Here is a 21,002-nt window from a genome sequence, read left to right as displayed (position 1 = left end):
CTGCCACATGCCGGAGCGGCCACCCAGCTCAGTGGAGCAACTAGTGTCTGCCCCTGTGCAATATCCTGAACCACCTCAACAACCGGCCCCAGCTCCTACCTCGGGGCCTGCTAAAGCTTCAGAGCCAGAGGTGATCGAGCTGGTCACGGCTCGAGCCGAGAAGCCAGCTGCTGAGACCAAACCAATGCACGTGGTGGTAACACCTCTGACTCACTGTTCCGACATGCAAGAGCTACCTGTACCCGTGGCCACCCTGGAGGAAGAGCACGCCCAGGTGCATGCTATCGGGTTCCCGCACATGCCGGAGCAGCCACCTGCCTCAGTGGAGCGAACGACTCTGGCCACTGAGCTACCTCCTGAACCAAAACAAGAGCCCGCCACAGAGACTACAGTGAGGCCAGCTGAAGCTTCTGGAGATGGAATACTTCCAAACTCGTTCTATGAGGCCAGTATCACCTGAAGTCCAGAAGCAGACAAAGACCCCACCCCACCAAAAAGGAGAGTTATAGACCGATGTCCCCGATGAACACGGATGCAAAGATTCTAAACAAGATACCAGTGAATAGCTTCCAACGGTACATTGAGAAGTTACTCACCGTGACCAGGTGGCATTTATCCCCGGGACGCAAGGCTGGTTCAACACTAGGCAAACACTCCGTGTGACTCATCAGATCTGCAAGAGAAAAAAACAAGAACCAGATGATCCTCTCAATATATGCAGAGAAAGCATTTGACAAAATACGGCATCCATTCCTGATCCAACGCTTCAGAGTACAGGGATAGAGGGAACGTTCCCCAGCATCTTCAAAGCCATCTACGACAAGCCCCTGGCAAATTATCATTCCCAAGGGGCAAACGCTGGGAGGCTTTCCCCGAAAAAGATCAGGAACGAGACAGGGATGTCCACTCTCACCAAGGCTACTCAACATACTGCTAGACGTCACGGCCTCAGCAATCAAGCGACAGAAAGAAATAAAAGGCTCAAATCGGCAAAGAAGTAGTCAAACTCTCCCTCTTCGCTGATGACATGATACCATACCTGGAAAACCCAAAAGACTCCACCCCAAGATTGCTAGAACTCCTACGGCAAATTTGGCAGCGTGGCAGGATACCCAATCAATGCCCAGAAATCCCTGGCCTCTCCATACGCCAACGATGAGACTGAAGAAAGAGAAATGAAGGAGTCGGTCCCAGTGACAATTGCACCCAAAAGCATGAGATACCTAGCAATACACCTAACCAGAGAGATAAAGGATCTCTACCCGAAAAACCACGGAAGACGTCTGAAAGAAATTGAGGAAGACACAAAGAGATGGAAAACCATTCCATGCTCCTGGATTGGAAGAATTCATATATATTGGGAAAATGTCCACGTGACCCAGGGCAATTTACACATGGAACGCGATCCCTATCATCAGAAATACCACGGGCTCTCTTCAGAGAGCTGGAACAAATCATCGGAAGATTCGTGTGAAATCATCAGAAAAGAACCCGAACGCCCAGGGCAATATGAGAAAAGAAAACCACAGCTGGCGGCATCACAATGCCGGACTTCAGGTTGTGCTACAAAGCTGTGCTCATCAAGACAGTGTGGTACTGGCACAAAAACAGACACACAGATCAATGGGACAGAAGAGACAAATCCAGAAGTGGACCCTCAACTCGACCGTCAAGACCGTACATTCGACCAAGCAGGAAAGACCATCTGCTGGAAAAAAGACAGTCTCTTCACTAAAGGCTGCTGGGCACGTTGGACAGCCACACGCAGAGGAGAGAAACTGGACCATTCTCTCACACCACCGTACACAAAGAGAAACTCAAAATGGATGGAAGATCTAAATGGGAGACAAGATTCCATCAAACTCCTAGGGGAGAACACAGGCAACAACACCCTCCTTGAACTGGGCCACAGCAACTTCTTGCAAGATACATCCATGAAGGCCAGGGAAACAGAGCCAAAACGAATCACTGGGACTTCGTCAATATGAGAAGCTTCCACAGAGCAAAAGAAACGCTCAAGAAAACTAAAAGACAAACCTCCAGAATGGAAGAAGATATGTGCAAATGACCCGTCCGATACAGGGCCAGTTATCCAAGGTCTCTAAAGAACTTATTCAACTCGGGATCCCTGGGTGGCGCAGCGGTTTAACGCCTGCCTTTGGCCCAGGGCGCGATCTGGAGACCCGGGATCGAATCCCACGTCGGGCTTCCGGTGCATGGAGCCTGCTTCTCCCTCTGCCTGTGTCTCTGCCTCTCTCTCTCTCTCTGTGTCTCTCATGAATGAATAAATAAAATCTTTTTTAAAAAAGCCCTGATTTTATAGATATATATATATAATAGCCCTATTTTAAAAAATTGAACCTGTACATAAAAACTTCCAGGGGCGCCTGGGCAGCTCAGTCAGTTAAGCGTCTGCCTTCCACTCAGGTCGTGATCTCAGGGTGCTGGGAGGGAGCCCCCAGTTGGGTTCCCCACTCAGTGGGGAGCCTGCTTCTCCCTTTCCAGCCTACTTGTGCTCTCTCGTGCTCTGTCTCTCTCTCTCTCTCAAATACATAAATTTTCTTAAGAATTGTTTAAAAGTTTCAGAAAGAAAATCTCCAGAAAGTGGAACAGGAGGAAACATGCCCAATCTCTTCCAGGAGACCAGCCTGACCAAGATTCCACATGAAGACGACATGAGGAAAGAAAGCCACAGAACAGCATCCTGCAGAACCATAACAGGAAGACATCTAAAACAAATTTTAGCCCACATGCACATACTCACACATGGACACCTGCACACAGATACGTGAACAAGCGTGTCCATACGCATGTGTATGTGCACAACTGCATACGCACACACTCTCATGCATGTATGCAATGCACTCGCGGATATCCATACACACGTGCGTGCCCCCCACACACACACAGCTACATGGACATGTCCCACCATGTCCCACTGCTGCCCACACAATCACGTGTCCTAGTGAAAGGGCCAAGTAGTGAATAAAAAGGGACACATCTTATACACCAGCAAACCTGACAACCTAGAAGAAATGAATAAATCCCTACAAACACTCAACCTACCAAGACCGAATCATAAAGAAACAGAAAATCTGCAGACATTTCTAGTACGGAGACTGAAGCAGTGATCAAAAGCCCCCAACACAGAAAAGCCCAGGACCGGATGGCTTCACTAGTGACCTCTAACAAACGTTTGAAGAAGATCACCAATACTTCTTAAGCTCTAAGAAAGCTCCCAAATTCACTCTATGGGGCCAGCATTACCCTGAACCCAAAACCACTGGACCTGACCAGAAAAGACGAGGATCTTTTACTAATACCAATACCCCCAATGATCACAGATGCAGAAATCCCCCCAAACAAACATGAGCAAGCCACTTCCAACAGTACATTCAAGGGATTGGACACCACAACCAAGTGGGATTTGTTCCCAGGATGCTAGGGTGGTTCGATATCCACAAATCGATCGATGTGATGCATCGCATTAACCGAAGAAAGGGTAGAAATACATGATCGTCTCAGCACATGCAGAACAAGCATTTGACAGGACGCAACATCCCTTCAGGATAAAGCCTCCCCACACGGCAGGTGCAGAGGACACGTTTCTCGACACAGTGAGGGCCAGGGATGCCAAGCCCACGGCACACATCGGCCCCGACAGTGAGAACAGGAGAGCTTCCCCTGTAGGGTCAGGAGTGGACAGGGAGGCCACTCCCATCCAACAGCATAAGTCCCAGCCTCAGCAACCGGGCACGGAAAGAAAATCACACACTATCTCTCTCTGCAAATGGCTTAATATCTACAGAAAACCCTAAAGATGCCACCAAGAACTCGTCAGAACTAATACCTGAATTCAGCAAATTTTCAGGATGTGAAATTAACACGCAGAAATCTGTGGTGTTTCTGCACACAAACAATGAATGCTCGGAAAAGCGGAGAAAATGATGGTATTTACAACTGCATCAAAGGGAATAAAATACCCAGGAATAAATTCAATGAACAAAAACAGGAAGGCAAGTCTGATGACTTGAGAGGTGTTTGGAACATGTCCTGTCCCCAGAGCAGGCCCAGCAGATGTCCACCGCGTGAGCCCCGACTGGGGTGCCGATGCAAAGGGATGGTGACATCGCAGCTGGGGTGCAAGCCCGGGAGGCCCCGCCTGGGCCAGGGTGAGCCCGATGTATCCTGAGCTGATGAAGAAAGAAGGGGACAGGACAGCGAGCCCCCGCGTCACACATTTCATGCCGAGAACAAGACCCAGACCTTGCATCCCGGGGACAGCCTCTCCGCCCTCCACCCTGCGGTCAGGGGAGGCCCACATCTGTAGCCCCCACCCCGAGCAGAAGTGGGCCAGCCAGCACACCCCTCCCTCACTCTGGGGATGCCACGGTCCACACGAGAGGACACTGAGAAGTGGGCGGCACGCAGAGTCACGCGCCACGTAAGTAAACTGGCTGAAGCCAGGGAGAAGACATCTGCCAACCGTGTGCCCGCGGAAGGACAAGCTAAGACTCTACAGACTCCTGTCATCCTGGGGGCGGGGGCTGTGGTAAGCGACCCAAGCAGGGGCAGGGGATGGCGGCAGGCTGCTGGCACTGCTGACCACTGAGTCACTGAGGGAACACGTCCCCTCCGGGACCAGGAAAGACAGATCCGGACAGTGGGGGGAGGGCACACCCCTCACATCAGCAGCCTGTCCTCAGAGAGCCCCGGTGGCCAGTGAATCCTCATGCAGAAGCTTCCTCGTGCAGGGGCAGGGGAAAGGCGCAGGCCCCGGAAAGCTCAGAGCAGCACCCAGAAAGCCCCGGGCCACCAGGCACCCCGGCCTCGGACAAAACACACGTTCTGACCCTAATATGGGAGGCCGTGTCCGTGAGCCCCACACGCCACACGGAACTCGTCACCCTGACTCCTTCATCATGCTTCCCCAAAACCACAGGTGTCAGGTAGGGAGGAGGCCCCGGAGGCCCCAGAGGCCGAGCCTCAGCTGCTCCCTAGGGCACAAGGCAAGCACCCCCGCGCCCAGGCTGCCAGGGCACCTCATGGCCCGGCAGCACCCGCAACGGACAGAGAGCCGACCCTCCCCCCCTTCATCCTCAGGAAAGACCCGGCAGCCTTCCCCACACGGGGTCCTGCAGAGCCCCGGCCCGGGACACCAGAGGGTGCCCCAGGAGAAAGGCCTCCAGCACCAGCCCAGTCGGAGCAAGCGGTGAACTCCCAACTGGGCGTCTCAAGATCCCAACCAGCCTCCAGGTAACTCCGGGTGGAGGGCGGGGGGCAGCGTCCAAGGGCCGCATGCTGCCGCCCCCGAGGCCCAGTGCTCTCCTCCTGGCTCGGTCCCAAAACTACAGCCAGGCACAGCCCGTGTGACAGCCACCCACTCCACCTGCGGGTCCAGGGCGAATGCTGGCACCCGGCGCTCTGCAGCCCGCGGGGTATCCTCCCCCAGCCCTGCACGCACGTGGGACATCCTCAGGCCTCCACTGTACGAGGCACGCTGGCCCGGGGACCGCTCCTCCCCCTCCCTCATCAAGGGGACATCCGTCCACTCTTTCTACCAAGTTCTTTCCCTGGGTGAAGAGTTCTCAGTCTGTGAACTCCCTCCCCCCAACCACCTGCCCAGGACCCCTCTGCGTCCAGAGGCAGGCTGGCCGGGCCGGTGGACGGGGCTGTACGTCCCCGCGTCCCCCCACGTCCTTGTGGGGCAGGGGAGGCCGCCATTCAGGTCCAAGGACACCAGGCAGTCCGTTGCCTCTGCACCAAGACACCAGGCAGTGAGCCAGGCCTGGGCTTGACCTCTGCGGGCCTTCACGTGACCTGCCCCAGGAAGCTCTTAAAATGCCAGCACTCTCCTGCCACAGCAAGGGGGCTCGGCATCGTCAAAGCCACCAACCGGCTGAGGTGACCTTCAGGGCAGGGCCTCCCCACCCAGCCACCACCCTCGGTCGGGGCCAGCTCGGGGCGACCTGGCTACGCTCGGGCAAGAGCCCTCTTTTGCACAAAGGAGTCGCGGGCCGTGATGCAGAAGCTGTGGGTGAGGACAGCCGGGCAGGACCGACGCACTCGGCATCCGCGAGGTCGCACCTGCAGCCCCGGAGCCCCAGAGGCTGCTCCAATGACCCGTGGGACCGTAACAAAAGATCCCACATTCATGTCCACGGAGTCACCAAAGAAGGGTAAGAAAATGGCTAGAAAACTTCAGAGAATTAGTGGATGAAAAGACCCCAAATTTGACAAAAGACCTAAATCTCCACACTCCGGAAACTGGAAAGACCCCAGTGCAGACAAACCGAAGACATCCACACCAGGACACAACACAGTCAAACCTCAGAAACGTCACGACAGCGGACGAGGCCGGAGAGCAACGGGGGAGTAACGGTGCCTCTCCCACGAGAAACACGGTTCGAATTACCGCAGATTTCTCATCGGGGATCGTGGAGGCCATGAGACGGTGGCCGGCTTTTCGAGTGCAAGAGAAAAGAACTGTGTACCCAGAGCCCTTCGGGAATGAAAGAAATCAAGAGGGAAAAGTAGGAGGCCTTGTCACCAACAGACCTGCCCCAAGAGAAAGACCTGTAACCAGAAAGAAAAGGAGAAAAGGAAGCATCTGGGCATAGGGGAGGAAGAAATGACATGACATAAGCAAAAATATCCATGAATAAAATTGACTTCCCTTCTCCGCTACGTGCTGGTTGACACGAGCCATACAGCACTGCCTGGTGTGGCTCAAATGTATGCAGAAGAAATATTTAAGACCGTGTTGTCGCAGGTGAGGCTGAAGGCCACGGAGGTGGGGTTTCTGCACTTCGCCCTACCCGGTAACATGTCGACAACAGTAGAATGTGACGTTACGTGTCTTTAGTATAAAACCTCAAGCAGCACTGAGAAAGATACGCACTCGTGGGCACAATGATATAGCAAAGCTGAATTCTAAAAACGCGTTCGACTAACACAGAGGAAAGCAGGACAAAGAAACAAAACATAAAATGACAGGTGGATGCTCTGACATGATAATTACATGAAAGACAAGTGTTCTAAACATACAAAAGAGACACATCGGCAGAGTGATTTTTAACAAGTATGACCCAGGGACGCCCGGGTGGCTCAGCGGTGGAGCATCTGCCTTTGGCTCAGGGCGTGATCCCAGGGTCCTGGGATCGAGTCTCGCATCAGGCTCCCCACGGGGAGCCTGCTTCTCTGCCTCTGTCTCTGCATCTGTGTGTGTGTGTCTCTCGTGAATAAGTAAACTCTTTTTTAAAAAAAAATTTTAAGAAGAAAAATAAATGATAGAAAATCTGGACAAAGATTAGCAACGATACAGAGCACTCAAGAAGACCATCAGCCAACAGTTATGTCAACAACAGGTATAAAACACCTCGCCCAAGAAGTGCAGAAAACACGTTGTCTTCAAGCACCCACAGAACTCACACCAAGACAGGCCATATCCTGGGCCATGACACGAACTTCAGCGTATTTACAAGAATTCAAATTCTAGAGCATGGTCTTTGAAAATCACGGACTCAAACTAAAAATCGGTAGCAGAAAACAGCAGAAAAATCTCCAAGTATTGAGAAACTAAGCAAAACGATTCTAAGCAATCCAGGAGTTGAAAGGAGACGTCAAAGGAAAGTTTTAAAAATACACAGAACCGAATGAAAGTGAGAATACCACACACCAATATCGGTGGCGCGCAGCTCTGAAAGGGAAATTTATGAGACTATTTGCTCATACTAAAAAAGAGAAAGTTGTCAAATAATCTAAGCTTCCATTTAAATACTCTGGACAAAGAAGAACAAAGTAAAGCAAATTTAGAGGAGGGAATATCATAATAAATACAAGAAAAAAATCAAAGAAACTGAAAACGGGAAAAAAAAAAACCCCAAAATCAATGAAACAAAAATGTGATCCTTTAAATACAGCAAATAAAATACGCAAACCTCTAGCAAAATGAGTGAGAGAGAGAGACTGATATGACATAATTAACAAAATCAGGAAGGAAACGTTATCATTACAGACCCTGCAGAAACCGAAAAGATAAAGGGAACAGTAGTCACACTTCACACATGAATTTGACCATTTCAAAGATATGGACAAGCTTCTCAACAAAGCACAAGCCACTACAACTCACGCAGTAAGATATAAATACTGTGAATAAAATATCTGAATAGTTCTGCAACCTATTAAGTAAACTAAATTCTTAATTGTAAAATTCACATACCAATAAAAAATAAAGAAATAAAAAAATAAAATTCATATAGAAGAAATCTCCAGATCCTGATGATTTTACTAGATATGCCTGCCAAGCACTGAAGAAAATTTAACACCAATTCTACCTAAAATTTTCCAGAAAATATCAGCCTTAGCAAGACTTTTCTAGATATGTCTCCTCATGTGAGTGAAGCAAAGCAAAAATAAATTATTGGGGCTGTACCAAATAAAAAGCTTTTACGCGGCAAAGGAAATAATTAACAAAATGAAAAAGAAATGAAACCTACTGAATGGGAGAAGGTATCTGCAAATGGTAGATTCAATAAGCGGTTAGTATCCAAGATATATAAAGAACCCAGACAACTCCACTTCGGAAACCCAAATTATGCAATTAAAGAACGGGCAGAAAATCTGAATATGCATTTCTCTAAAAAAGACATCCAGATGGCCAACAGGTGCATGAAAAGATGCTCAACGTCATTAATCACCTGGGGAATGCGAATCAAAACCACAATGAGATACCACCTTACCCCAAGGGAACACCCCCCAACTCCTGATATAAAGTCAATATTATCTGATACCAAAACTGGATCAAGACAAAAAGTAAACTTTGTCAGGGAGATCCCCGGGTGGCCCAGCGGTTTAGCGCCTGCCTTCGGCCCAGGGCGTGACCCTGGAGACCCGGGATCGAGTCCCCCGTCGGGCTCCCTGCATGGAGCCTGCTTCTCCCTCTGCCTGGGTCTCTGCCTCTTTCTCTCTCTCATGACTAAATAAATAAGATTTAAGAAAAAAAAAAGAAAACGAAGACTTTGTCAGCTCTGCTTCCACGGTGTCCAGGCAATCATGGGGATGACAACACACGGGGTAGCGGCAGCCCCTGCAGAGCCCCACACGTGGCACATGGATGCACCAAGGCGTCCAGACAAAACCCGCTCCCCGCTCAGCGCCAGGAAGGGCCTGGGGGTGACCGCCCAGGAGCACAGCGCCGGGAGCCGGGGCCACTCCCCACGTGTGTGCGACCTGCACGTCGGCGACTCTGGAGAGTCACCCTGCGCCCACATCCCCGGGACAAGCGGGAGCGGGAATGGCGCCTTCCCCGGACGCCCACACGGCTCAGGGGTGACCACGGGCCCGGAGACGACGGTCACTGCTAAGTCAACATTTGGGTGGCCACGGGCTTTCCGAGCCCTCTATTTGCTTCTCGAACCAGTTTCGATCCTGGAAACTGTGCGGGAACTGGTGCATCTCGGAGTTTTCAAATCTCCTGCTAGTGACGAATCCTGAGTGTTTCCCTTGTGTCTGCTTTTAGCACGGCTCTATCTGCCGCCGAGCCTTCCGTCCCTAACACCCGCCCTATGCCCATTCTTTCTTCTTGATCAGCTGCTCTAAGGCTTTCCCGTTTCGAAGACCTAAGGTTGGACGTCTTTGTTCTGGAAGCGAAAGACCCTCCAAGTCCCTTTGGAGTATCTGACCCCCGGGGCCGCAAGCCCTCGCCGTGTGCCAAGCCTACTCCCGTGTGACAGACCCGACCCCCAGGCCCCAACAGAGAAGACATGGCAGGTCAAAGTCCGGACTCGCCCGCTCTGGGCCAGCCAGAGATGCATGGACGTGACCCTCACCCTCCTGTTCCAAAAGCACCGTGTGAACCACCAAGAGAAATGACGGAAATGTCTGAAATATGGAACTATTGAGTTTTAACACCAGGAGAAGCAAGGCGAGAGAAACACACGTGGGGACACGGGGACCACCCCGGAGGAGACACCGGCCTCTCCATGGTGAGCGGCCCGTTGCCACCCACGGGGCCAGAGCGTGGGCCAGGAGGGGTCAAACACATACGCCACAAAGAAATACGAAGGGCAACCGTGTGGAGAGGCCGTCCCGCGTCAGTGAGGGCCAGGAGGCGCAGCACGGCCCGCCAGGGAGTGGAGGATGGACAAAGAAGACCAGACTCCTCTCCGGGACGCACGCCGGGCCCCCGACCACCAGGCCCGCCTCAGCCGGCCCCCCATGGACTGGCGGGCCCCGGGGCCCCGCTCAGAGGCCACCGCTACCGGAGCCACGCGCGATCGCGGATAACTTCGAAGGAGAACGTGGAACATGGCGTAACCGGGAGACCCCCCCGGAGCCGGGGTGAGGCGCGAAGTCGCACCTGCTCTCCCGACAACACAGCTGAGGCCTGCTCCCAGGCGATGAACCAGGATGAACTCCTCCTCGGGAGGAGTCACGTTTTCAAAACACGGCGTCTAAACGTCGGGGCCGAGAACACAAAGTCCCGCGCGCACGCCGGGGAGGAAGGCACAGCGGCCTCAAGCTACATTCAAAGCACCGGTGGATCCGTCCGTGGGAAAATGCAGAAAATCTAAATATCCGGACCCAGAGTGACAACACGGTAACAGCAGTCACCGGGCTGATGGGTCAGGGTGACATCTGCCGTCTTGCAGAGTTGCTGCGCCCACACGCCGGCCCTGAGCCTCCCGGTGTCTGGGCTCCCCCCTCTGTGGGATGAGCCCTTGCTGGCGGAGCTGACACGAGCACACAGAGTGGCCCCGTGACGGCAGGAGTGCGTGTGACCGCTCGCCCCTGGGGCCGGGGCCGGGGGTGCGGTTAGAGCGCAGGCCTGGGAGTCTGCATGCACGTGCGGTCCACGCCGCGGCCACCACTGCAGCATCGCTCGCGGCCGACCCCAGGCTCGGGGACCCAACAGGCCCAGAGCCTCACGTGGTCATCGGGAAAGGCAGCCACGGGAAGAGAAGAGATGAAGACAGACACACGCCGAGCACGGAAAGAAAGACATCCGAAAGGAAACGCAGAGGAGATGGAAGACAGGAGGAAGAGCAAAGGGAAACTCAGAAGAGGAAGACGCAGCGGCGGCCCCCAAACGTCGCTTCTTCAAGGATGTCCAAGGGGGGTCCCCGCGCTGCGCGTGCAAGCGTCTCAAAAACGGCCAAGAGACCCTCAGTTGGCGGGGCTGATGTCGCAGGAGACGCTCAGGGACCAGCTCCGGGGACTCCGGATCGTACGCACGTGTGTGCCTGCATGCACACACACACTCAGCCACACACTCGTCTGCACACATGCGCACACTCACGCTCACATCCACACACGCATCCACACGCATCCACACATGTGCAGTTACGCACACATCCACGCATATATGCACACACCCGACGTTTGCGTGCATATGTTCACGTATCCCCACACACATGTACGCACATGCACACACTCACGTACAGACACTGGCATGCACAGAGTCCACACGAATGCAAATCCACACGCGTAGACACACACAGGCATGGACACCTGCACACATGCTCCACATAGACACATACACGTGTGTACAGACACACATGCACACGTTTCCGCACATGTGGCCCACACACACGCATACCACGCATGTGCACGTACGTATACACGCAGACGTGGATCTCCCACAGACAAGTCCATCCAGATACGCACACACAATCTAAGCACACGTACGTCATCTGCTTCTAAACCACAACCTACCTTCACCGTAAACACTAGGTATCGTTATAGAACCTATAAATAAACACACGCGTGTGCATGTTTTAGAAGGACAGCCCGTACCCCACGCCCTGCGTCTGCCATAGAGTGGGCTCTCACGTACGGAGCAATCCCACCCGCCACCCCACAGAAACAAGGCTCAGCACCGACGCTGCGGGGAAGCCTCGCCTGGGGCTCCCAGCCCACCCGGCACCCCTGACGGGGATGAGCCCGGGGACTCCGGGCAGTGCGCAACGGTCCGGCTCGCCGTCTGGGTGGGGGTGGCTGGTCCCGCGGCCCCAGCAGGCTGTGGGAGGGGCCGGGCAGGGGGCCCCCCAGGTTCACAGCCGAGCTGCTGGCCAGGGTTACCGTGACGACCACTGTCATGGGGACACCCTCGGGTCCGAGGAGCTTTAGCCTCTGGCCAGCGGGTCAGGGCCCACCACACCTGCGCCAGGGCCGGTCAGGACCTGCCTCACCACCCCCCCACCACCCCGGCTCCAAGGGAGTGGATTCCAGCTGGATCCCACCCAACCTCCCCCCCACAGGTGAAACCCCCGCCCTCCGTGCCGGCCTTGGAGCAGCTCAGCCCCTGCAGGGCAACAAACCCACTGGGTGAGCTCTGCAGCTCGCCCTGCCCCCTCCCAGCCCTACAGTGTCACCTGGGCACACCGTCTGACCAATGGGGAGACTGACGCTGGGGCCACAGAAGGTGGCAGGTCCTCCCCCTCCACGTCTACGGAGTCCCCACTGCCGCTGCCCTGTCTCCTCTTCCTGAGGCTCCTGAGCACCTCCACCCCGAGCTCCGTGCTCCCCGCTGGGTGCTCCCGGCCCTGCACCCCGGGCCCACACTCCGCTGTCTGCACCCCCCACCCGGCCCCATGCCCCCAGCTGTGCTCCCCACACCGTGTCCCCTGCTGGCCCCGTGCCCCTGCAGGTGAGAGCCCCCCGCGCCCACCTGCTTCTCGTTCTCGTCCTCCAGCCTCAGCCGGTCTTCAGTGTAGCTGCGGGCCTGCAGGAAGGCTTTGCTTTGGGAGCGCTCGGCCAGGACCCTCATGAAGACCCCGTACGTGTTCACGCTGAGGAAAAGCAGGGTGTTGGCTCCGAGCTGGAAGGGAGAGAGCACAGGGCACCTGACACGGGGGGCGCGAGCTCAGCGGGGCTCCTCAGCCTCCACACCCAGCCCGTGTCCCCACCCCACTGCCCAGGTGGCCCTTGGGTGCCGGCGAAGCTGCTTCCCGGACCAGGAGCCGGGGCGGCAGGTGCACCCTTCGTCCCGAGTGGGCCGCCTCATGCGGTGGCAGCACAGCACGCAGGGAGCTCTCTGACCCCGGAGCCAGGCTCACCTGCTGCGCTCTCCTCCCGGCACCGGGACGGCGCCTCCTAAACACCACGTAGCCAGAAAACCGCTGTCCCGGGAGGGTCCCCGGGAGCCGCCCGAGTCCCCGTGTGACCCGCTCCCCACCCTGTGACCGGCCCGGCCATGCTGCTGCGACCCTGGTCATCTCCAGTCCCGGGAGCCCACCACTGCGCCCTCGCTGGAGCGCTCCTAGCCTGAAGCAGGCTCACGGCACCGGGGAGGTGCTTCTGTGGTGCCTGCAGCAGCCTCCCACCGGGCCGGGGGGCAGCAGGGGCGGCGCAGCCGTCGGGGGCCCGTGCCGCGTCCTGGGGCGTCCGCTCAGGCCACCTGCTCAGCCGGGGCTCAGCTCGTGCCAGTTGTTCCTGACGCCACGAGTCGGGGGCGGTAGGCAGCGCGGGTGCCAGAGGCCGCGGACGGGGTTCTGCAGGGTCAAGGTGCTCCTTCACGTGCCCCGGGCGCCGTCATGGGCGCCTTTCCACCCCCCCACACGCTGACAGGTCCCCGCGCGGAGCACACGTCTTTCCCAGGCCGACACACGACCCGTCTGGCCTCCCCACGTCCCCACCCAGCCACGACCACGCGTTTGGCAGCAAGGGGACCGGCGAGCCACGCGCCCCCCCAGCCCAGCGCCCCACAGCCCCCACGCGGGCACCCCGCTCAAAGGCACAGAGTGGGAGGTCGGGACCCCACGCGCGGCCCTGCCCTGGGCCAGAGGCGGGACACGGGCCAGCAGGAGGCCGTCGGGCCAGGGGAGAAGCGGACAGCAGAGCGGCGGGGCCCGGTTACCACCCTACACGCACCTCATCACTCCTTCCTTCCCTCCCGCCACGATGATCCACCAGGGAAACTGAGGCCCCCTGGCCGGTCAGCCCCGTGAGCACTGGTGAAGCTGCCCGCGTGCAGGAGGAATCCGTGTCCCGGGGGCCGGCGGGGGTGCTCCTCTGCCTGGCGCTCTGCATGCACCCGGCCCGGGGCCTCCCCGCACCCCCACCTGCCAGCCGGCGCTCCCCTCCCTCCTGGCATCGCCCACACCCCGTGGTTGGGCACAACCCTCTCCAGCGGGCAGCAGGGCGCCCTCATCATCGGCCACCTAACCAGCCACCAGTGATGGGGGTGATGCCCTGAGGTCACCTGCCAGACAGGTGTGACCGGGGGCGGGGGGAGTTCCCATGGGGAACTGCGGGGGGTGGGAGACACCCCACCTGGGGCTGGGGCAGGGCCTATCGGGGTCCAGATGAGCACTCCAAGACCCACAGTTTGGCAGGGCCACAGGGCAGGGGGGCAGGAGCCACAGGGCCGGCCAGGGAGGGCCCGGCGTAATCTGCTGCCTGTCTCGTCCGGCCTCTGGGTCCCCGCCAGGAGGCCGGCCTGTGGAGGAGGGAGTCCCGAAACCCTGCTCGCCCGTGCCAGCGCCCTCCCCCCGTGAGGAAACCCAGCCCTCACGGCCGCCCCATCCCGCTGCCCACTCGAGCCCCCGGCGCTGCCCTCCTCGTTGCTCCACAGCCACGTCAGAGCAGCCATGCCCACTGCTGCCCCACCTGGCACCTGGCGCAGGCTGGGCCGAGCCACAGGAGCGGGGCGTCCGCACCCCTCACGCACCATGCTCCGGCCTCCCTTGCTGCAGCGTCCCCCAGAGAGGCTCCAGGCAGGGGTCCCAGGGAGCGAGACCCCTACCCTGGCCGCTTTCGGGCCACTGCCCCAGTCACCACCTGCAGAGCGGTGGCACCTGGCTCTACAATCACACGGGTTCCCGGCAGGTGACTGGTCCTCTCTGCCCCCACCGTCATTGCCACCAACGGACGCAGCAGCGCTCAGGACGTGCGGCCCCGGGCTCAAGGGACTGCTGCACACTCTGCAGCCCTGAGCTTCTGGCCCCGAACACCTGCCCCACAGCCCCGGCCTCCTGCACCTGCCCCATGACCCGGCCTCCTGTACCTGCCCCCCGCCCCCGCCTCCTGGACCTGCCCCACGCCCCAGCCTCCTGTACCTGCCCCACGCCCGCGGCCTCAGCACACAGGCTCCTCAGGACTGCCCTGCCCTCCGCTTTCCCAAGCCCACACTGCTCTGGACACAGGGCCCTGTCAGGGCCTCGAGGCTACAGGTGTCCCGCCCTGGAAGCCCCACTCCGTGTTATCTCCTCTTCCCGCCTACCCCCTTCCCGCCGCTCTCCTACTCTGGGAGAAACACGCAGTCCACGTGACGGGCCCTGCTCGGTCCACTCCAGGGCTCGGGGTGCTGCTCGTGCGGCAGGAGAGTCCTGCACTCGCCCCTCCTCCCTCGGGGCCCGCACCTGCCACCCAGGCCACAGGACCCCCTCTGCCCTCCGGCTGGGACCCGCGGGCTCCGCTGCATCCCCCTCGGCAGCTGACACACCGACCTGCGGTTCTTCCTCTCATCTGAGGACAACACGCTTCTCCGGGCCCCTGCTGTCCCAGCCCGCTCTGCACCCCGGGAAAGGCCCCCGACTCCTCGGCTCCGCCAGCCCACCCACCCTCGCGGCGGCCCAGGCTCTGCCCAGGTAAGGTCCCAGCACCCAGCACCCCACCCTGCCCCTTGGGCCCATGCACATGTCTGGCGCCTCTCCACCGACAGCACCCTTCCCCACTCGCCCCCCGTGCCTCTGCACTCCACCTGGGACCCCACACCCGGGCCAAGGAGCCACACCTCCAGCCTGGCCCCGCCCCAGCCCGCTGCACCCCTCCTGCCCCGCTCGGGACAGACCCCCGAAGGACCCCCGACCCCTCCCGCTGCTCCCCCCAGCAGACCCCTGAGCCTAGGATGAGCCATTCCCAAAACGGGCACCCTGGTGTTTGCCGAATGAATAAGGAAGGGCACAGGGGTGGCAAGGGGTAGATGTGCGCCACCGCCTGCTCCTTGCTGTCCCGGATGAGACCCCACGAGACGTTTCCCAGTCCTCACATCTGCGGTCAGGTGGGTGGGGGGGCAGGGACCCCAGCTGTCCCATGACCCACAGGACATACAGACGCAAGGCCTGGAGGCAGCCTGACGTCTCAAGTGACGAGCTTCTGGAGAATGCTGAGCCTGGGGGGAGGCTGGGGGGCACCACGGGGGTATGGGGACACGGCCTGCACACACGTGCATATGTGGACAAGGTCTCTGAGCCCCGGGAACAGCACTGGGGGAGGGGACAGGCCCGCGTCCCTCCCAGGCACTGTCTCCCGCAGGACTGCAAAGCCAAGGAGCCTCTGAGTCCACCCGCACCCCAACCCTGCCTACGTGGGCCGCAAGGACAATCCCAGAAGAGCTCTACGCCTGTGCCCGCTCGTCAGGGTCTGCCGGCGGCCCGAGGCCTCTCCTGGCTCCTGAAAGCACCAGCACCCCATGGCCCTTCCTCACTGGCGGGGGTCGGGCAGGGTCGGCGTGGAACTATCCCCAGTGCTCTTCCTGACACTCCTGATCCCCCGGGTCACAGGTGGGAGAAAATATGGTCCCTGTGCTCAGCCCACACCCCACCCGGGCTCCCCGCAACCCCGCCTGGCCTCCCTTACAAACGTGAGACGGAGCTCGGGCTGAGGAGCGTGGGCCGGCTCTCACAGCTGGTGCGTGAGCAGACTTGGGCCTGTGTGGTCTGGGCCCAGACCCCTCACTGCGCTCTCCCGCTGGGCCCTGCTTCCAGTGAATCCTCTGGACGATCACTGGCCGCGAAGTCAGAGGCCCAGGTTCAAATCCAGCTCTGCCCACTGCCAAGGGACCCCATGCAGATGGGACCACCACCCTCACCTGCAGGGTGCTGACGTGGGTAACACCCCGCCGTCCCCGTCTCCCTGCCACTCACTTCTCAGTGAGTGAAAAAACCAAGGAACTGCTCCACCACAAACACCATCTCCTTCCATAATCAGGGTGTCACCAGCCGGAATCAAATCTGTAGACATACACCCCCCATTCAAAACATCCCTGCATCCATCCACCCACTCACCCAGCCATGGACTCATCCAGCCAGGGTCTTACCTACTCGCCCACCCACCCATCCACCCACTCACCCATCCCCCACTCACCCATCCATCCACCCACCCATGCATCCACTCGCCCATCCATCCACTTCCCCATCCAATCCATCCATCCACGCATACATACATCATCTACCCACTCACCTATCCATATCATCCATCTATGCCCTCCCACCCATCCATCCCCATGCACCCAACCATCAACCCACCGACCCATCCATCCGCACCCACCCATCCACCCGTGCACCTATCTATCCGCCATCCATCCTTGCATCCGTCCATCCACTCAAGCACAACAGGAGCAAGGCTTTGGATCTGTGTCCACTCCAGGATGGGCTGGCAGGGCCTCCTCGCCTCAGATGGGCCAGGTGGCTCCAGGAGTCCCGGGAACCTCAAAGGACAAGGGTGACAACTGAACATCGACGTCAAAGCACTTCTGGAGGGGACGACGCATGCGAGAGCTCTGGCTCGGAGGCACACGGGGCCCGCCCCAGTCCACACGGCGCAGCCACGCACATCCGCTACAGAGAAGACCCCTCCGTCAGATAGAAGCTGAGGCCACAGTCAGGGGATGATCTGTCCAAGGCGAAGCTGAATTACGCAGAGTGGGAGCAGCGCAGAGCTCACCGCCCGCCCCGCGTGGGCACCACACCGACACCTGTGCGAAGCGTCCCGGGCCTGTGTGAAGCGGTAACGGACGTGGCTCAGGGGGAAGCCGCCCCTGGCCGGGGAGGCAGCGCCACTGTGAAGGACCAGACTGAAAGCCGTGAGCCAGGGCACCTGCCTGCTGCAGGAAAAGCAGCCACAGCGCTGCAGCGTCTCCTGCCCTCGCACCTGACCGCAGAGGACCAGAAGCGTGCTCTTGCGCTGCCTCGGCTTCCAGGAAGCCCCATTCCTGCTCCCGGCAGCTCCACTGAGCGCTTGGCTCATCAGCGGGGCACGCAGGCTGGAGGTGCAAGGGCCACACGCAAGGCCAGAGCGGCGGGGAAAGCCGCCCAGGGCGCCTCCTGCATGGCCGCGATGTGCAGGAATGGGTCGAAGCAGACCCCTGCCCCGTAGACCTGGGCAGATGCCAGTGGGACAGGCATGGGGCCGGGGTGGGTGGGGGGTCACCTGGAGACGAGTATGTGTGGCTGGGCAGGCGCACGGCCCTCTGCCCCCGGGTGAGCAGCCAATCCCCGCCCCACAGCGGGCCCCCGGGTCCTCACGCTGCCCTGGGGCTCCCGGACGGGGGCCTGGCGCCTTCCCCTTGCTGCTGCAGCACGGGCTCCCTGCCCCCGGGGTCACGCCCCGTCTGACGCACACCTACTCCAGAAGCCACGGGCTGCACCACGCACAGAGTGACGACGGCCGTGCCGACCACAGGCATCACCTTGAACCTCACAGCCACTGACAAGTTTTGAGACGGAGAACTCAACCACAGAACACGCTTTCAAAGCCAGGAGCCAGGGTTCGAGGCGCGGCAGGAGGGCGGGCCGCCCCCAGGAGGCCGGGCAGGGGCAGCAGAGCCAGGACCCTGCCAGCCCGGAGCGGCGGGAGTGTCTGCAGACCCAGTGGGGACACGGCGACCCGGGAATGCAGGGGGCCAGGCGCCACCGCGTCCAGATCGCGCAGAGCCTGAGGCACAGCCTGCCACCCCACCGCCCACACCTAGCGGCAGGATGCGGCTGTACAGAGGCTGGCACACAGCCCGAGCGCCCGCCCCAGGCCCCGCACAGCCACCTCCGGATCCAGGCACAGCCACTTTGGGTCCCACGGCTCCAGGGTGGCCAGGCTCATTGCCAGTGGGGGGCTGGCCTTGGCCTCACCCTCCCCTCATCCTCTGTCCAGGACAAGAGTAGAGGCTGGGAGGAGGGGGGCCAGGCCCGAAGGTGAGGGGTACCTGGCGGTGGAAGAGGGACCGCCCAGAAGCGGGAGCAGGTGATCTCGGGACAAGGGGACTGGGGATAAGGACCCAGCGGCAGGTTCTGGGGCATCAGGAAGTGCAGAGGGCGCGGGACTACGCGAATGTAAGCCGGGTGTCCAGGCTCCTGAGCTCTAGTGAGGGGTCTACACGGCAGCAGAGGCCCTGGCCGTGGGCTGGGCATGAGGTCTGGAGAGGCTCAGCGTGGGTGGGGGGAGCTGGGGCCGGCACCCACCAGGAGGGGGTGGGCTGCAGCTGCCGTGAGCTTCCCAGAGATGAAGGTGACCACAGGCTGCGGGGTCAGGGGTGGGAGAGGGGGAGGCGTCACTGGCCGAGGTCCCGCGCTGGGCCCCTTCCCAAGAGGCCCGGCCCCTGTGCCCACGGGGACAGGGACGGGCTGTTCGCACACGGGGAGAGGCGGCAAGGGCCAAGGTCACCAGGTGGGCTCTCAGGACAGGTGAGGGAGACGCCATCCGGATTGAAGGGCCGTGTCCGAGGGGAAGAGCCCAGCCCGGGGAGCCCCAGGCTGCTTCAGAAGGGGCCCCGGGTGCCGCCACGGACGACAGGGGCCACACACATGACCAGCCCAGCCTCCCCGGGGGCCGCACTCTGGCTTTACAGTGGGGCGGGGACCTGGGAAGGAAGCTCCCAGATGGCCGCCCGCTTCGCCGTGTCCCATGGTCACGCGGACACAGGGCCCTAGGGAGACTGCTGGGGGGCGGCCCCCCGAGGCCATGGGCGCCAGAGGGCTAGGGCAGGACGCAGGCCTGGCTGACGGCCACACTCTCCTCTCCCAGTTGTCGGGCCTCACGTCCGCACACTGGGGCACACGGTGCCAACCAAGAGGCTGGTCCGTGCCTCGGAGGTGGCCTCGCTCCTGGAGGCCGGGGTCCGCGTCACCTGAGGAGACGCCCACTTGGCCCCGCAGAAGCACCACCGGTGCCACTGCACGCCCAGGAGCGCACGCCCACGCATACCTGCTCTGCTGCACGACGCCAGGAGGAGGAGGGCTCCCAACCCTTCCTGTGACCCCACCTCGCCCCGGGCCACGGCCCCTGTCCTCAGGTCCCCCGCCTGGATGGACACCCTGTGCCTGTGTGCAGGGGATCCTCTCACAGACGTCCTGTCCTCCCACCCAACAGGTCCTTCCATGGGCGCCCGTCCCCCCCCGGGTCCTTCCATGGGTGCCCCGTCCCCGTTCCACCCCCGTGTCCCTCCACCCCTGGGTCCCTCCATGGGTGCCCCATCACCCCTCCACCCCTGGGTCTCTCCATGGGCACCCCATCCTCCCTCCACCCCAGGTCCCTCCATGGGTGCCCCGTCCCCCCCTCCACTCCTGGGTCCCTCCATGGGTACCCCATCCCCCCTCCAACCCCAAATCCCTCCATGGGCGCCCTGTCCCCCCAGTCCCCGGGTCCCTCCAAGGGTGCCCCGTCTCCCCCGCCCCCGGTTCCCTCCATGGGCGCCCCATCCCCCCTCCACCTCCAGGTCCCTCCATGGGCACCCCGTCTCCCCCGCCCCCGGTTCCCTCCATGGGCGCCCCATCCCCCCTCCACCCCCAGGTCCCTGCATGGACACCCTGTCCCCCCCGGCCCCCGGGTCCCTCCATGGGCACTCTGTCCCCTTGTCTCCTTCTCTGGGATCTCCTCCCTGGGGATCCCTGAGCAGCTCGATCAGGACGCTGGGCCTGAGCAGCCACACTGCCCACACAGTCACCGTCACCGTGGGCCGCTCCAACCTGGTCAGGCTCCCCGTCCAGCCCTGCTCCCCACCAAGGGAAGTGCCCCTAACTGCAGACCTAGACCCAGGACAGCCATACTGCGGTCCCTCCACCCAAGCTCTCGGGCCACAGACACTGCAACAAGCCCAGAGCAAAATGGGTCCTGGGTGCTGAGAGAGAGTGAGCAGCCTCAGACCCAGACATCCAGACCTGCAGGTCCTGGTGGGCCTCAGGGCTCCGAATGCTACCAACACACGCACTTGTGCACGCAGCGGCCTCACAGGGACAGCACCGGGGAGCAACGAGCCCTTCTCTGATCAGCAGGGAGCCTTCCTCCGG

The 21,002-nt window shown here is 59.9% G+C and overlaps 1 protein-coding gene across 16 annotated transcripts in view; it reads right to left on the bottom strand.

Moving 5' to 3' along the window:
• The window catches only part of LOC140629504 (aldo-keto reductase family 1 member D1-like), a 343,573-nt gene that overhangs the window by 143,085 nt on the left and 179,486 nt on the right, over window positions 1-21,002 (bottom strand). For 12 of the 16 annotated variants that reach the window (XR_012027328.1, XR_012027332.1, XR_012027333.1 and 9 more), the window contains exons 2-3: window positions 12,671-12,820; window positions 597-673 (exon numbers count right to left, since the gene is read on the bottom strand). The exons of 1 other annotated variant lie outside the window; for it this stretch is intronic. Coding sequence is in view for 2 of the 15 variants with exons in the window: in XM_072819022.1 (XP_072675123.1) it covers window positions 597-612 (16 nt within the window). In the remaining 13 variants the exon portion in view is untranslated. The remainder of the gene's footprint in view (window positions 1-596; window positions 674-12,670; window positions 12,821-21,002) is intronic. 3 more of the 16 variants (XR_012027338.1, XR_012027337.1, XM_072819023.1) reach the window with 1 other exon arrangement.

Source organism: Canis lupus (genome assembly GCF_048164855.1).
Source record: "Canis lupus baileyi chromosome 15 unlocalized genomic scaffold, mCanLup2.hap1 SUPER_15_unloc_2, whole genome shotgun sequence".
Classification (NCBI taxonomy): Eukaryota; Metazoa; Chordata; class Mammalia; order Carnivora; family Canidae; genus Canis; species Canis lupus.
This window is presented reverse-complemented; position numbering and strand designations above follow the sequence as displayed.